This window comes from Zosterops lateralis (assembly GCF_965231275.1).
Source record: "Zosterops lateralis genome assembly, chromosome: 21".
In the NCBI taxonomy this organism is placed as follows: Eukaryota; Metazoa; Chordata; class Aves; order Passeriformes; family Zosteropidae; genus Zosterops; species Zosterops lateralis.
Genome location: NC_139781.1, coordinates 8273531 through 8291424, shown reverse-complemented (window position 1 = coordinate 8291424; position 17894 = coordinate 8273531). Strand labels below are relative to the sequence as shown.

Genomic DNA, 17894 nt, shown 5'->3' with positions numbered 1-17894 from the left:
GGGGATGGGGATGGGGATGGGGATGGGGATGGGGATGGGGATGGGGATGGGGATGGGAATGGGATGGGGATGGGAATGGGATGGGATGGGGATGGGACTGGGATGGGATTGGGATGGGAACGGGAATGGGATCGGAATGGGAATGGGGATGGGGATGGGATGGGAACAGGATGGGAATGGGATCGGGATGGGAACAGGCTCAGGATAGAAATGGGATGGGATCAGGATGGGATCAGGACCGGGATGTGATTGGGATGGGATGGGATGGGCACCCTCAGCCAAAAAAAATGTTGCTTGTTCTGTTTCCTTATTGTCTATTTTTTAATTTTTTATTAAACTTATAATTTTTTAAAAAATATTAGAACTCATTTTTCACAATTACTATATTCTAAACCTTTAAACTCTAAGTTTTTTTTCCTGAGGCTGAGATGTTTCCATTCTGTTTTGAGCTGCTCACCTGCAGAGATGTTCTCTGACACTTGTTGGACTTCCCACATCATCCACTTCAGCCTCTTCAGGGACACAAAAACCAAACCCCAAATCTTCACAAAATATCCCAAAAATGGAAAGGGCCAAAAGTAAAAATGCTCCTTACAGGGTGACCATGAATTGCAGTGCTTTAAAATCAGGGACAGGAAATGCAGAAATTGTGGAATCTGTGAAGGATGTATTTAAATGTTCATCCCTCTTACATCCCAAAATAGAATCAAAGATGATTCGTCCCAGCTGTCCCAGCAGCATCTAAGGACATTTCCTTGCCCCTTTGGCCTCAGGATCAGAACAATTTGGTGCTGAGTGCAATCACAGCCCTAAAATTGTCCCCAAATGTCTTCAGAGGTCACTGCAGGATCACAGAGATTCACTTTTAATCCATTTAAACTCAGCAAGGTGGAGTTGTGAGTGCACAGAGCAGGGCTGGCTCCTTTCTCACCTCCTCCTCCTCCTCTGCCTTTCCCAGCTTTGAGTTATTCAATTCCTGGGAGCAGAAAGGTGGTTCCAGGACAATTTTTGTTGAGTCCACTGTGAGAAGTGACCTTTGGGCCCCAAGTTTGCAACAAGGAGGGGCAGAAAGACCTGCAGGGATCGATTTCTATTGGTTGGACTCAATTCAGGGTGTGAGTTTTGCCATGAGTTTTGTCTCAGCATTTCCCATTCCTGCTCTGAACAAAACCCTGTTTCTCCTTCCAAGCCCCCCTAACATTCAACACATTGAATGTTCATTCAATACTACAATATTACAATTCAATATTTTAAAATTCAGCATTACAATATTACAATTCAATCTTGTGACATTCAATATTCCTCCCCCTAAGAATTCAATATATTCTATGAAAGATGTACCAAATGTAAAGGTTACAAATGGACTTCTGCAGGAAAAAAAAATAATTTCTGTCCCAGCTAGGCAGAAGGAGAAACATTTTTTCCCAAGCTGCAAGGACTCCCTGGCTCTGCTCATCTCTTACTCCTTTTGTTCAATGCGTGAGGAATAATTAAAACCAATTTTAAGGCTCTCTGAGATCCTCCTGTGACAGGCACTGTGGTCATAGCAAATATTTTTATTTTTAGCAATAAGATTCGTCTCTGAAGATGTGTAGGAGGGCCAACAACAATATAAATAGAAGAATCTCCTAATAAACAGAGCCAAGAGCAACACAGAGCAGTAAATAAATCTGTAAAAAATTTGGTGTGGAAATAACAATCTGTGTGTATCAAGAAAAGGCACAAATCTTTGCATGAGCAGCTTGAGGGGTGGTGAAGTGAAACCTCCAGAACCATCCAAATGTTCCCAAAGTCACTCTCAGTTTTGTAAATATTCCCCCTCTAATTTTAACTATTGTTTTTCCAAGAGAATTTGAATTTAAAACATGGGTTTCTTAGCTAAATATAAGCCCATTGTGCACAAGCAATGAATATCTCCCTTAAAAACAATTGTTATTCCACATGCCAAGGGTTGTACAATCTCAGGGAGTGTGAATCCTTCTCCTGCCTTCACTCTGTGAAAAAACTGCTCTGGCAATCTAAAAAATCACACCAGGACTGTGTTTGAAAACCTTTAGGTTTGATTCTGTATTTTATTTGAATCCTTTCAGAATTAAAGCCTCGAGATGAGGAGCTTGAGAGTAGATTGAAAGCTTGGAGAGAATGCAAAGCTTTTTTTATTTGTACCATGAGCACAGAGATTCCTGCATGTGGTGGAACAAGAGAAGGAGAGAAGGTTCTTCTTTGGGGAGAGAAACACCAGAGAAACCTGGGCTGGTGCAGAGAAAATTCACATTGAAACCACATTAGCAAAAGGAGCTGGAACTGCACTGGGCTCCTTCCAGCACACAACCCAAAAACTGCTTCCACATTTGTTTTAAGGCACCAGAAGCTCCCAGAGCTGCCAAAAGCAGCAGTTCAACATTTCCTCCAGCGCTGCTGCCTCATTCCTGCCCCCACACAAACATCCCCTGTCCTGTGTCAGCACCAGATCCAGCCCTGGGAGTTCAGGGAAATGCTCCCTGTCCTTGATTTTCGAGTGTCACATCCAAGCTCAGCATCATTGGAGCAAAGTTTGCATTTCTTTTTGTCTGCCTCACGTTCATCCAGAGCAGAGCTCTCCCTTCCATGTGCCTCTGACTCCCTGTTGTGCTCCTCAGCACCACATTTGGCTACCTAAAACTTTGTTAACTTTGGGGTTTTATTCAGTTTTCTTTAGGGTTTTTTTTTTTTCCCTCCCCAGGATTTTTCAGAGGGTTTTTTTTCAATTTTTTTCATTTTTTCCTCTTTTTTTTTTTTTCATTTTTTTTTCCTCTCTTGGAGCAAGCCAGCAGAGCTGTTTTCTTCCAGGAATGTCTTTGCTTGTCTAGAATATGTTTCATGGTCTTTCTGAACTTATCTGGCTTTTTTTTTTTCCTGAACTGGAGCTCTTCTGGCCACCTAGAAGCTGACAGATCTATGACTGTTTGCTTTTAGAGGAGGACTATCGTGATGAATGTTTTTATATTACTCACTAACAGATGCTTTTAATAGCAAACAAAAAGGTTCCAGCACTCAGAGAGGCAGACAGTGACTGACTGCTGCTAACTAATCCCAAATTTATCACTGTCCAGCTCAATAACACACTTCAAAGTGCTGCCCTATTCATTGACAACAAGATTTGGACTTTTTTCCCCTATTCCTCCTCTTATTTTGCCTCTAATTACAAAACTCATGTGAGATTAAAGCACCTCAGTAATGAAATTTCCTGGAAAAGATTAATTTTTTTTATTCAGTGTTTGGGATTTTGCAAAAAATCTGGAAGCAAATTGACACTGGAAGATTTGCAAACCATTCCCAGGGGAGCCATGTCCCAAAAGATACAAGATCCAGTGGCTCTGTCCCAGCTCCATGAGCTGCATCAACCTCCAGACATTTTTTTCCTCCTCTTCATCAGCTGCCAGGGATGGTTAAAGGAACAAGGCTGGGAGCTTGGAGAGCATCACTGCACAAATTTTGCTGGTTTTAGAGGGGAAAAAGGACCTTGGAAAAGTGACACGTCCATAAATCTTGCCCTGCTGTGCCCCACAGCTGGATTTTCCTCAGGGCAGTGAGAAATGCTGGGTGAGGCTGGTGTGGGAATTGGGCTGGGGGCTTTGGGAAGGGGCAGAGATCTGGAGTTCTGCCCTCATTTCACATCCCTGGGAACCCACCCTGGCTCAGGACCCTGCAGGGGAGGGCTCAGGACCCTGCTGAGGTCCCTCAGGTGTGTGCTGAGGGTCAGAGCAGAGGTGAGTGAGCCAAACCCATCTCCTGCCTGCAGAAAAACTGCATCCCCAGGTCTCCAGGAGGTATGGAGTGATAATCCTGCTCTCCATTCCCATCCTGTGCCAAACCCATCTCCTGCCTGCAGGAAAACTGCATCTCCAGCTCTGCAGGAGCTGTGGGTGATAATCCTGCTCCCCATTCTCATCCCGAGCCAAGCCCATCTCCTTCCTGCCTGCAGGAAAACCATCCCCAGGTCTCCAGGAGCTGCGGGGGATTATCCTGCTCTCCATTCCCATCCCTGTCTCTCACTCAGCCTGACACAGTCCATGTCCCAGCCTTGCCTCTGCTCCCTTCCCAGAAGTTTTCCAAAGATAAATGCTCCAACTACATTTTTTAAAAAAAGTTTAATTTACATCTGTTTCATATTATTTGCAGTTCTGCTTTATCTGGGTCACTCCCTCCCTCCCTGTTATCCCAGAGAGCTGAGAGCTGATTGTGAGCAGTGCTCAGTCCCGGGCTGTCATCCCACACACCCTCCCAGCTGTCCTAAAACCCCACTGCCTTTTCCCAGAGAATCCATTCTCTCCTGAAAGGACACCCTCATCTTCCCAAGCCTGTCACCAGCCCTAAATTCACTTTATCCGTTTTTTGGGGGAGCCTGCAGTGTCCCAGTGGGCCTTTAGGGACTCCCAGCACACACAAAGGAACAGATCAAATGTTCCCTGGAGGATTCCCGTGTCAGATGGGATTTGGGAATATCCCACAGCTGCCCCAAAACTCTGAGGAGGGGATGGAAATGTGTGTTTTGTTATCCTGACCAGCACAGGGTCCCCTCAGCACACAATGGGACAGGACAGAGAGAACAATGGGGCTGGTGGGGCTGTGGGTTTGGAAAGGGAAAGGGATGGACAGGCAGAATGGGAAAGGGAAAGGGAAAGGAAAAAAGAGAAAGGGAAAGAGGGAAAGGGAAAAAGGGAAAGGGAAAGGGAAAAAGGGAAAAAGGGAAAGGGAAAAAGGGAAAAAGGGAAAGGGAAAAAGGGAAAAAGGGAAAGGGAAAAAGGGAAAGGGAAAAAGGGAAAGGGATGGGCAGGCAGAACGGGAAAGGAAAAGGAAAAGGAAAAGGAACGGACAGGCAGAACGGGATCATTCAGAACAGAATCAGAGCAGAGCAGGGAGTGACTGCACACCCTGAAAACACTCCCGTGCCGGCTGTAACCCCCTAAAAGTGGGACTTTAGCCGGTCCCAGCACACAGAGAGGCCGTGGGCAGGGATGAACCCCTCAGAGGAGGGACTTTAGCCCACAGACAGGCCGTGGGCAGGGATGAGAATCCGGACACCACTGTAACCCCCTCAGAGGAGGGACTTTAACCCAGAGACAGGCCGTGGGCAGGGATGAACCCCTCAGAGATGGGACTTTAGCCCAGAGAGGCCGTGGGCAGAGATGAACCCCTCAGAGGAGGGACTTTAGCCCTCAGACAGGCCGTGGGCAGGGACGAGGAGCCGGTACCGGCTCTAACCCCTCAGAGATGGGACTTTAGCCCAGAGAGAGGCCGTGGGCAGGGACGAGGAGCCGGACACCGGTGTAAACCCCTCAGAGGAGGGACTTTAGCCCAGAGACAGGCCGCGGGCAGGGCCGAGGAGCCGGTACCGGCTCTAACCCCTCAGAGCAGGGACTTTAGCCCAGAGACAGGCCGTGGGCAGGGATGAACCCCTCAGAGGAGGGACTTTAGCCCCCAGAGAGGCCGTGGGCAGGGATGAACCCCTCAGAGGAGGGACTTTAGCCCAGAGACAGGCCGTGGGCAGAGATGAACCCCTCAGAGGAGGGACTTTAGCCCACAGACAGGCCGTGGGCAGGGATGAACCCCTCAGAGACGGGACTTTAACCCACAGACAGGCCGTGGGCAGGGCCGAGGAGCCGGTACCGGCTCTAACCCCTCAGAGGAGGGACTTTAGCCCAGAGACAGGCCGTGGGCAGGGCCGAGCAGCCGGGCCCCGCAGGAATGTCCCGCTCCCGCCGTGATTGGCCGCGGGACGCCGGATCAGCTTTCACAGGGGGGGGCCCATCAAAACCTTCCCCTCGGCCTCTCCCGCGGCTCTGTCTGAGCTCAAACACCACCAGAGCACTCCCACAGCTCCACTGGGATGAGAAAATTATTCCCTACGAGGAAAAACAGCCGAGAAGAGTCACCGAAGAGCCGCATTTCTGTTTTTTTCTCCCATCCCTCCTGGGCATGGTCCTCACCCCTGAGGATAGGATGTCTCAGTTCTCCCCCAATTTCCTGCTGTTGCCCATCCCGGAGTACCCGGCCCTGGATTGTGCTCCCAATAAAATCATCAAGCTGGTGGTGCTGGGAGGGAGCGGCGTGGGGAAAACAGGTAAGGGACAGGTGGGTGTGTGTGGGGATTTTTTTTTTCTGTTTTTGGAGGTTTTGAGATGTCTCAAGTGCAGCTAAACATGTGAGATATATCCCTGTTAACTGTTTCAATTTATTATTTATTTTTAAAGGCAAAAAAAATTAATTTTTTTATCATTTTTTAAAGGCAAAATTTTATTTAATTATTTTATTTTTAAAGGGGAAAAAAAAAATCTTTCAATTTTTTCACTTTTAAAGGCAAAGAATGCTCCCAATTTTTTTATTTTAAAAGAAAAATATTATTTAAGTATTTTTATTTTTAAAGGTAAAAAATTCTTTATTTTTCATTTTTAAAGGCAAAAAATTCTTTCAATTATTTTATTTTTAAAGGCAAAAAGTTCTTTAATTTTTTTTTCATTTTTAAAGGGGAAAAAAGTCCTTAAATTATTTCATTTTAAAGGCAAAAAATTCCTAACTTTTTCATTTTTTTAAAGGCAAAAAATCCTTTCAATTTTTTTTTCACTTTTAAAGGCAAAAAAATTATTTAAATTATTTCCATTTTTTCATTTTTAAAGGCCATTTTTTTTTCAAATTTTTCCTTTTTAAAGGCAAAAAATCTTTAATTTTTTTTCATTTTTAAAGACAAAAAAAAAATTAAATTTTTTCCTTTTTAAAGGCAAAAAAATTCTTTAAATTTTAAAGATTTGTGAGGCAGATTTACTGAGCAACCAGCAGCAAGTTTTGTACTCACAAAAGCTGCTCTTGTGCAAAATTATTTAACTGTGGCTCAATTTCCACCCCCCAAAAAGCAACTTTTATCCTCTTGCTGTGAACGTTTTATGCTCTGCAGGCAAATCCCAGCACACAAAATGTGCCTTTATTATTCTCCAAAAGAGAAAAAGAGGATAAAAAGTGCATTTAAATATCTTCTCCACCATTTCAGGAATTATTAAAAGCAGATTTCTTTATTACATCTGTGGGGTTCAGCAAAAATCTTTGATTGTTTTTTGCTTTGAAGCAGCCACATCTTCATATTATTTTTAAATAGTTTGTTCAAGAACAGCTACACAGGGAACTTCATCTAAAAGATGTACTAAAGGCTGAACCAGTGAAAAAAAATTATGAAATCTATTATAAAATAATGTTGTTTGCAGAGTAAGACATTTTATTTTAACTCTTAATTAAGTATGTTACTTATTTGCAAGTTACTGAGGTCAAAGCAGCACAGGAATATATTATTGTTGCCATAATGGAATTTAAATACTTTATGTAGAAAAAAAGGGAAATGTTCTTAATAAAGATTTTAAAAAGCAGCTCAGGTTAAGGTGGATAGGGAGGCCAAGGGTGCAGAGCACAGAGTTTATTTGCTGGCTGTGATTAGATACCATTAATGAGTTTTGTGAGGGGTTTTAAGGCTGGAAAGAACCATTTCATCCATCAGCCTCACTCCTTGCATGACATAAAATGCTTCAATTCGGATTAGCTGCACTCTACTGGCTTGTTACTCTCTTCCTAAATTATTTCAGAACAAAAGAAAGATTGTTTTACCTGTGATCACTGGGAAACAACCTCCCTATCCCACCCTGGATCTGAGGGCTCATTTCCAACACAAGCTGTGAAAAACTCTGCATTAGACAGCCCAGCTTGGCCCCAGCCCTTTGTCTGGGAGTGTTGAGAGCAGAATATCATGGGAACAACACAGAGATTAACTGGGTTTCATGTGAGGTTCCTTCCTGCAGGAAGATGTTACAGGATTTATATCCAGGGTGGATCTGGACTCTCATTAAAGACCCATCTTTGTGTCCAGGGTGGATGTAGGTTCTCATTGAGGACCCATCTTTGTGTCCAGGGTGTTCTGGGCTCTCATTAAGGACCCTTTTTCTGTCCAGGGTGTTCTGGACTCTCATTAAGGACCCATCTTTCTGCCCAGGATGGATCTGGTCTCTCATTAAGGACCCATTTTTCTATCCAGAGGGTTCTAGGTTTTCATTAAAGACCCATCTCTCTGTCCAAGGTGGATTTGGGCTCTCATTAAGGACCATCTTTCTGTCCAAGATGGTTCTGGGCTCTCATTAAGGATCCATTTTCTGTCCAGGGTGTTCTGGGCTCTCATGAAGGACCCATTTTTCTGTCCAAGGTGGATCTGGGCTCTCATTAAGGACCCTTTTTCTGTCCAAGGTGGTTCTGGGTTCTCATTAAGGACCCATCTTTCTGCCCAGGATGGATCTGGTCTCTCATTAAGGACCCATTTTTCTATCCAGAGGGTTCTGGGTTTTCATTAAAGACCCATCTCTCTGTCCAAGGTGGATTTGGGCTCTCATTAAAGATCCATCTTTCTGTCCAGGGGGTTCTGGGCTCTCATTAAGGACCCATTTTTCTGTCCAGGGTGGTTTTGGGCTCTCATTAATGACCCATTTTCTGTCCAAGGTGGTTCTGGGCTCTCATTAAGGATCCATTTTCTGTCCAGGGTGGATTTGGCCTCTCATTAAAGACCCATCTTTCTGCCCAGGATGGATCTGAGTTCTCATTAAGGATCCATTTTCTGTCCAAGGTGTTCTGGGCTCTCATTAAGGACCCATCTCTGTGTCATTGTTTTGCAGCCCTGGTCGTGCGCTTCCTCACCAAGAGATTTATTGGGGACTACGAAGCCAACACCGGTGAGTTCTGCTCTCCTCAGAGACTTGAGAAAAGAAATCCTCTCTGTTTTGTGTCTGGTGCACGTTACAGGGAAGCCAAGTGGAGTTAGATGTCCATAAGGTGCATATTTTCAGTTAATAGCCTCGAGCTATGAGAGCAATAAATCAAAGGCTCATTATTTATGATCCTTTCAGCTGGTTTTTTGGCTTTTTTTTTCCCCCAAGTTGATAGAAAAGGATCAGAATAAAAGGTTTGCTTGGGGATATACCAAGGAACAACCATGGAAACCCAATGCTGCTCCCCCTGCAGCCCCAGGGAAAGCAGAGGAATTCTGAGGGGTGTAAAAGTCAGTCCTGAATTTTTCTGTGCATTCCCTTTATTTCAGGGGCTGTTATAACCAGAGAGACTTTGAAATCGAAACCTTCTCTCCATAAGACAAGCAAAGCAACCATTCATTTCTTGTTTAATCCAGAGTGTGTGTTCTTTGAACTGTTCCAGGAAAATACTGACTGATTTGGCCAGGATGGATCCATGTACCCCATGCTCACCCCTACTGCACATCCCACATTGGCCACCTCACAGTTTTGGGGTGAAAGTGGGAGAAATTCAGAAAATGCTTCACTTTGGGTGTGTTTGCTGAGCTCAGGATGAGGAGGGAGCAGCCCAAGAACACCTTTGATCAGAAGAAATCCAATGTGAAAGCTCCTCCTCCCAGCTCCCCCTCACTGACCCCGGCTAACCCTGATGGTTGGCTGCACTTTTGCTCCTTTTCTTCTGTCACCTCCTCTCCTGGAGGTTGTACATCACCCTGGGGGCTGTGCAGTGATTGCTGCCAGTGATGGCAGCCCTGTGCTTTCCCCATCCAGGGCTGTGCTGCAGGAGAAATGGATATTCCAGCAGTAAGAAATAAGTGGCAGTGCCCTTGGGATCCCCCAGCTGTGCCTCTCCTTGTGCCAGGCATCACTGAGCAGAGTTTTGTCCTGCAGGGCAGCATGGAATGGGAGCAAAGGGGTTTGTCTGCTGCAGGGTCTTCTCATGAAACCACCTTTACAGCTTTAAATCAGGTCTGGGTTAAAATAGAAACTGAACCCCACCAGGGCTGGATCCCCTCACAGTGTTAAATATGATAATGTGGGATTCAGTGCTAAGTTTCCTTGTGTTGAAAACACTCCGTGAGCTCAGACTCTTTTCCACTGGAATAAAATCTCTTGTTTCCTTGGAACAAAGCTGATTTTCAGAAGTGGGGCCATCACTGTCACTAGCTGGGCTCCCTGTTACTCTGAATCCCTTGCTGTGCAGTGGGTGGATTTCCCCACATTTGTCATTGTTCTGGGGGCAGCAGTGACACAATTCTCACAGCAGCTGTGGGTTAGCATTTCCTCACACCCCCGTGGGATTTGTGTTAAGCTCTAAAGAAAAAATGATGATGGCATCAGCCTCTGAAACTGTCCTGGTCACAACCACAGGGAGTGGACTTAAGTTTTCATTGTCACTCAGCTCAGCTGCAGTGATAGTGTAAAGTTCAAGCCCAGGATAGCAGTGGTTAGATCAGAGCTGGATCAGGCCTGGGTGGGTAGAACCAGCACTTGGATGTGAATATGTGTCCTCCAGATTAACCAAAGTTAGCTTTAAAGTGTCCAGGCTTTGGGGATTTCAACCAAATTCTGTTAAAACCACTCAAACCTCAAAGAGCACTTGGGGGATTTGTAAATAGTCATTCACTCTCTGTGTCCAAAACTGCAGCACTTCACTTTTTAAAAGAGATTCAGAAAAATGCAGCAGGAAACACTCAGTCCTTTCACCAACCACACCTGGATGTCCTCACTTGTGATTATAAAAAGTGAACTGCACTTGTATTTAAAGTTAACAATATGGACTGGAAACCTGAATGGGATTTGTGTGTCCACTTTGGGTGTGTGAGTCAGTCCCCAGTGGCCCTTTCCCAGCCCCAGGCTGGCTGTACCCTCAGCCCACATCCCCACACAGCAAACACAGCCCCACTCCCCTGAGCAAACACCCACACAAACACTCCAGGGCCATTCACTTTTCTAACAGCCAGCTCCACATCCTAAACCCCCCCAAACTCTGAATTTTAACGGTCCTGTTTAACCTTTCCTTCCTAATTTTGGTTCCCTGGTGCAGACCCTGACTAAAACCATCTTCCTTCTCCTCCAGGTGCTTTGTATTCCAGGAAGTTCACCATAGATGGGGAGCAGATCTCTCTGCAGGTGCAGGACACTCCCTTTGTCTCACTGGAGGTAAAACCACTGCTCTGTGCTTTTCTCCACACTCCTGTCTTATGCTTGTTGCCAGCATTTCCATCTGTGATTAGCTCTGCTTAGCAGCAAGAAAATACCTGGGCTCAAACCCAAGGTACCTTAAACTCCACCAAAATGAGCTCTTGGAGGTGTTAAATCAGGCTCAAAATTAAAACAGCTTTATTTCCAATTATTGAACAGCAGTAAAATCACAATCTGGTTCCCTCCTGCCAACAGCCTGGTTGTTTTATTTTCTGTCAAGTGGTTTCTGTTCCTTCATGGCAGAAAATTCACCTGCCCAGAGGCCCAGCTGGCTCAGCTTGGACCTTTCTGCACACCCAAATTCTCTCAGATTTAGAGGAGTGTTTCTTTCCAAGGGCTCCACAGCAGTTGTCATTTCCTGCTTTCCTTACTCTGGTTTTAAATGTAATTAATTATTTTTAATTTTTTTTAAGGTGTTAGCATTTATCACATTCCTTTTTCTATCACTGTTCTAGACAGTTGGACTCAATGATATTAAAGATGTTTTCCACTCTTAATGATTCTATAATTCTATTATGATATTAAAAACCTGTTCCAATCTTAATGATTTGATGATTCTATTATATTCTAGATTTAATATTCTGTCAGGAACCTCTTTCTATATTTGGAAATATTTGTCCAAGCAGGGTTTATTCTGGAAGATCTCCTTGAAGATCTGTTCCACATGCAGAACAAGAGGATGAAAACAGTGAAAATATTAGAGGAAAATAGATGGAAATAGATGAAAATATTCTGATTCATTTCTCTATGAAAATAATGTCAAAGCAACAGGAAATGTAGTGAGATTTGGATTTACGTGAATGGTGGAAATCTCAGTAATAATGAGTAATAAATCTGAGTAATAAGTCCTCCAGAACAGCAGAAATTTCATGATAAAATCATGAAAAAACTTAGATTTGGCCAATCTATGTTGGGATGGGAGCACCACCTTCTCTCCTGGTACCTCTTATTTCCCCTGCACAGAGCCATATGAGCCTCAGGACTTTTCCATCCTGAATTTACAGAGCAGGACAAGCCAAGCTCCTGCAGTTCCCATTCCCAGCTGCTCTGATGGGAGTGGGTTTTAGGGGAAAGCTCTGCTGCAATCCCACCCTCTGCACACTCAGAAGGAAACAAAAGCTGCAGTGGGAGCTCTCCAAAGATTCAAGTGGGATTTAGCAGCACAAAAGCCTTTGCCAGCTTGGCCCTGCACTGAGGAGCTGTGGGGCACCTCTGAGAAACACTTCACAAAGGGAAATCCGCTCTCTCTGCTGTCCCAGGGAGAAAGGAGGGGTTGGAATAATTAAATTCCCCTTTTCAGTCCACATTGATACTTATTTTCCTGTTTCAATTAATGCTGTGCCCTTAATTAAGTCCAGTGACACCGAATTTAGTCAAGCCAACAGCTGAGGTTTCTTAGTCAGAAATTATTTTAGTCAGAAATGATTTTAAATTAGTTAGGAAAGAGTTTAATTTTCTTTGTCCCAATCTGGGCTGTTCCAAGATCTCCCACAGACACCTTTATCTCCCCCTGCATCTGTTGCTTCAAATGATGTGTCTGCAATAATTGAAGGGACTGCATTGAAACACAGTTTAAGACTGAGAAAATGCTGGATTTTTAAATTAAAATCCTTAAGGAAAAGGGTTTTCTGCAGGCTGAATACGGTGTTTCAGGAGGAAATAAGGTGAAAACATGATTTCAAGCCCCCAGAAATGTGAAAAGTGTTAAGAGAGAAACAGAAGCAGAGGAGTGGTTTTGTTGGGGTGATTCATTGCTGCCTGGTCTATAGTCTGTTTCAAAACTCATTCTGGAGCAGAGATTTCCATTTAAAAAGTAGCCCCATTAGCCTTTGATTTGCTGAATAAAGCATTCCACTCGGGATTATCCATCCATCTGTCTCACTGCTGGGTGGGCAGAGCTGGAGCGAGGGGGAAATTCTGCTCTTGGGGCTCTCTGAATGTGCATCTTCTCCAAATCCGTTTTCAAAGCTTGTCAGTGCAACCAGGTTTTGTTGGTTTTGTTGAGTGTTATGCTTTTTTGGGGGTTTTTTTTTGGTTTTTTTTGGGGGGGAGGGTTTTGGTGGTTTTTTTTTGGTTTTTTTTTTTTTTGGGGGGGGGGTTTGGGGTTTTATTTTTGGGGGTTTTGGTTTTTTTGGGGGGTGTATTTGAGGCTTTGTTTTTGGTTTGTTTTTTTTTTGTTTGTTTTTTGTTTTTTTGTTTTTTTTTTTTATTATTATTTTTTGGGGGGTTTTTTGGGGGGAGTTTTGGGTTTTTTTGGGTTTGCTTTTTGTTGTTTTTGGTTTGGGTTGGGTTTTGTTTTTTTTTTTTCCATGAAAGGATTTTCCTTCTTAAAAGAGTCATCCAGGACATGGAGAGTGGCTAATTATCCCCAGCCTGGCTCCAACCCAGACCCCACCAGTGCAAATTGTCCTTCTTCCCCCAGCCTGCCCCAGCCCTGCTGGAGTTCACCCTCATTGACCTTCCCACCAAGGCTGATGGGGAGAGTTCCCTCTCCTCATTCTGGTTTGGGGAGGAGTGATAAGAGCATCTGGTAACCAATTTCACTGCTCAGAGGATTTACCTCCTCAAGGTGTGAGGAGCCAGTGCCTCTGTGGGCAATAATGAAATATTTGGCAGAACTCCTGATTGAAGTTTTAAGCCCAATTTGCACTCTGAGCCTTCAGGAATTCTGTTTCCTCCTCGCAGAAGAGCTTGGCCATAGTTCTTTTACTGTCTGATCTACCAGGAGAAAACGGAGCTGTTTTATTCATTGTTTTTCCACCTCTGCTCTCTGAAGTCACTCTGAATTATATATTTGTAATTCATATTTATTTCATAAATAAAAGTGATCTGTTTGGGGAGAGTGCTGAGCGCTAAATTCTGTATCCATATCTGCCAGATATGGATTATGTAGATTAATAGATAATGGAATGTGTTTTCTATTAGTCCTACAGAAGTTGATGAAAATTTCTTGGGTAGAATTTAGCAGCAATAATAAAAATTTGAGTTCTGTAACTGTGATGTTGAACCCCCCCCTTTAAAATACACAATTTCTACCAGCTTCATGAAGAGTTGTACACAGAATATGCTTGTTGGATATATTAAAAAAATGTAATATTGACAGGAATAAAGAATTGGGAAAAGCCCTAAAAGTCACCTTGGGGGACAACTTTTCACTTGTGTGACAAACCTGATGGATTTTTAATGTTCTTACTGTGCCCATCACCATTTTACCCACAATAACAGTGTGAGTTTCTGACTGGTTGGGTACAAGAGAATGCAGAACTCACTTTTCAAAGCAGTATTTTGTCTTTTCTCTCCAACCAATTTGCTCTGCCCCCTCTCCACTCCACATTCCTGCTTTCCTGAGAGAATCATGGAATCAGGGAGGTTGGGAATGACCTTTAGGACTGAGAGTGCCACATCCAGTCATTTCTTGAACTTCTCCAGGGATGGGGACTCTGAACCTCCCTGGGCAGCTCCTTTCTGCAGGGGGAAAATGGGCCACCGAAATAATGAATCAATATGATTCCAACAGAAGACTTTTATTGTTTACATGACATGGCAGATATAGATTTTAGGTCTCCTGTCCATGTGGGCATTTTTGGGTTGGCCAAGCTGCTTCTTCCTGAGGCAGGCAGCCTTTAGAGTTTAGAACACAGAGTGATATGGTGATACAGCAATTCTCACAGGCTGTGTGCAAATTCTGTAGGTTTTGTATCTCGCGCTGGGTTGGTCACTGTAAATTAGAATATTCAACACAAAAGGAGATAGAATGGATTGGAACAAGGACCTCGCTTTTTCTTGCTCTTACCTCTTACCCTCTTGCTCCTACTCTTTGTCCTCTCTTGTCTTGCCCTTGCTCTCCCTCTCTCTTTGGGGTTCTCTCCAGCCCAGGCTGGTGGCTGAAGGCAAAACCTTTTTACCCCCAACCCTTGCAATAAACCAATGTATTCCTAGAATATCTCATCTCTACAGAGTTCCCTCTCCCTCCCATGCACAGATTTTCCTACACAGCCCCACATTCAAACCAAGCTCTGTTTTGGGGCTGTTTCCTGACACTCAAACCCCATTATTTTCCAGGAGGACACAGACAACATCTGCTGCCAGGAGCAAATAAACCGCTCCATCTACTGGGCCGACGGCTTCGTCTTGGTTTACTCCATCACGGACTACGAGAGCTTCCGCCTGCTGCGCCCTCTGCACCAGCACCTGCGCAGGATCCACCCCAACGCCAACATCCCCCTGCTGCTGGTGGCCAACAAGGGCGACCTGCTGAGGGCCAGGCAGGTCTCCTCCAAGGAAGGGCTGCAGCTGGCAGGAGAGCTGGGAGGGACCTACAGCGAGGTGTCGGCGCGGGAGAGCTGCGAGGGCGTGCACGAGGCTTTCCAGCAGCTCTGCCAGGAGCTGAGCAGGAGCTGTGGGAGCTGCAATGGGGAGAAGAGGAGGGGGCTGCACCTGGTGCGCCCCAAATCGCCCAACATGCAGGACTTGAAGAGGCGCCTGAAGCAGGCGCTGAGTTCCAAAGGGAAATCCGCCACCGCGCTTTGATGCAGGAACGGTGTTCCAGACCCTTGGATGAAAAGGGAACGATTTGGGGAAAAAAGGAGCGTCAATTCAGCCAGAAGGATGTGTGAGAGACTCTTCACATCTTTCTCAAAAAGCCACTGCTGGTTCAGCAAAGGATTTGCAGGGTTTGCTCTCTGGGGCGACGATTTCGGAACTGTGGTTTAAAAACGGAGATCGTCTGTCACCAGATGGACACGAAGAGATCACACTCACAACGTGAGGTTGTGAGATGAGAAAGAAGGGAGTTTATTTTGAGATTAGGGTTTAAATAGGTTTTGGAGTTTGATCAGGGATTGGAGGATGAGGTTGACACCTCTCTGAGCCCACTGGTCAAACCAGAAGTCCATCAATTTGTCCTTCCCCCCAGAAGGGAATGCACAGTTTACCAAATGTCACTTTGAGAAAACTCCAGTGCAAAATGAAACATCAGAAGGCTGAAAAAAAATCAGGGTGACGCTCACCCCAAATTCTTTCATTTTTGTTTTTGGAAAGGGGTGCAGGCAAATATCTTGGTGTTAAAAAAGTGGGGTTTGTTAAGGAGAATAATGAAATCCTGCTTTTAAGAGATGTGGATTCCCTTGGGAATGGTTGTGTTCCCAAACACAGGCAGTGAACTACAGCAGGACAAGAGGAGAGTGACTGGAGCTGTACTGAGTGAGAAAAATGGGCCAGATCTGCTTCATTGCAAGACTGGAAAATAAATGAATTAATTCTTTTAAATGAAGAGCACGAATAGCAAAAAGTATTAACTGAAAGAAAGAATTCTCAGCAATGGGGAGAGATTTAATATGCAAACATATGCCTTACAGTGTCCCTTTAAAGGGAATTTTTTAAAAAAAATCACTATTTTTTCAGATTATTTTTGTTTAAAAGCACAGTGACTGCTTTGAAAGTGATTATCTGGGCAAAATACAAACTTGTGGCAGCGTTTTCTAATCAGTTTCTCCACAGCATTTCTCATTTTTCCAAAGGTTTCTTACGTGGCAAAAGGAAAAAATAGATCAGAGTGGTTTAAAACCTGCCAAAAAAATGGACTGCACTGATCAAGAGCAAGGAGGTCACCTAAAACTCTTCATTTTTTATTTTTCCCAAACTTGTTAGACTTCAAGTTCAAAATGCTTTTAAAGAAAAAAAGCCTTCACAAGAAATATATTTACATCACTTGGTTTTCTGTTTTTTTTTTTTTTTAGGAAGAAAAGATTTTATGATGCCTGAAATTTTTATCTTTGGAAATTCTTTATTTTGTTGTTTGAGTTAAACCCAGGCAGAGCATCCCAGCCTGTCAGGACAGATCCCAGTGGCAGAGTCTGGTTGTGCCTCAACACATCCAATAATTCAGGACTGTGTCCCATAAACTGATTTATGGATCCATAACAACACCAGGGAGCTCCCAGCACTCTGTTCCCAGTGGGAAAGGGCAGGATAATGCAAAATTCATGATGCACCAACCTCTTCTTCAGAAAGAGCACCCCAAGGACCATGAAATGAAGTCAAGCTCAGTGATTTATACTCAGGGACACTGGAGGGAAACCAGAGTTTGATGGATATGGAAAAAAAACACTCCCAGCTGCAGTTTCATCAGCAAGACTGAGCTCAATCAACCTTTTCCAGCAAAAAAAAAAAAAAGAAATGGAGTCTGATGAGTATTTGTATAGCTCAGGGCTTTAAAATATATTTTGTATTTTTTATTTCCCTATTTTAGATTATTTTATCACCTGGATTTGCCTTATCTCCAGCTCACTTTCTGGTTTATTTATTGTTTCCCACAGCTGCTCATCTGAGGATGTTTTGTGCTCTGATTCATTTAAGAGCCTTCTATTCCCACAAACAACCTGCACCTGGTTTTAAATTCAGTTTTAAGTGGTGGTTGGAGGGGAAAAGTTGGATCATCCAAAAAGGGACTCAATTTATATCAGGGAATTTTTACTTTGGCTTATTCTTAATTAACAATTTGGTGTTTGAGCAGTGTCAATAATTATCCCAGGCACTTTGGTATTTATGGCACAGGATTTCAGTGTTTTAAATTAATAATAGCACAGCTCAAATATTGAATGTGAAGATTCAATGGCTCAAATATTGAATCCAGAGATTCAATGGCTCAAATATTGAGTCTGAAGATTAAATAACATGAAATGGAGCAGTTTGCAGGACACACACAGAAACGGAATTATTTTTGTATTGGAAAATCTGTCACCAATTTTGAACAACAATTAACATTTTTTCCACTCCAGTACTGTATAACAAGGGCTAAATTTGCTGCAGACAATTTGCTGACTTTGGTTTCCATGAAAACCTAACAGAATTTGTGCTCCAGCTCAGTGGATTTGT

At 43.9% G+C, this 17894-nt stretch overlaps 1 protein-coding gene across 1 annotated transcript; it reads left to right on the top strand.

Annotated features, from left to right (window-relative positions):
- Positions 1-5655: 5655 nt before the first annotated feature.
- On the top strand, positions 5656-17196 carry LOC310917916 (ras-like protein family member 11A-like). Its single transcript, XM_083876534.1, has 4 exons — positions 5656-6103; positions 8682-8738; positions 10894-10976; positions 15081-17196. The coding sequence occupies exons 1-4, from the start codon at positions 5728-5730 to the stop codon at positions 15546-15548; spliced, it is 984 nt and encodes a 327-aa protein (XP_083732660.1). The 5' UTR covers positions 5656-5727; the 3' UTR covers positions 15549-17196.
- Positions 17197-17894: the final 698 nt, after the last annotated feature.

Coding starts and splice junctions, on each gene's coding strand:
- LOC310917916 (XM_083876534.1), top strand. CDS start 5,728: ATGTCCCGCTCCCGCCGTGATTGGCCGCGGGACGCCGGATCAGCTTTC. Junction 6,104..8,681: donor GAGCGGCGTGGGGAAAACAG/GTAAGGGACAGG, acceptor ATTGTTTTGCAG/CCCTGGTCGTGCGCTTCCTC. Junction 8,739..10,893: donor GGACTACGAAGCCAACACCG/GTGAGTTCTGCT, acceptor CTTCTCCTCCAG/GTGCTTTGTATTCCAGGAAG.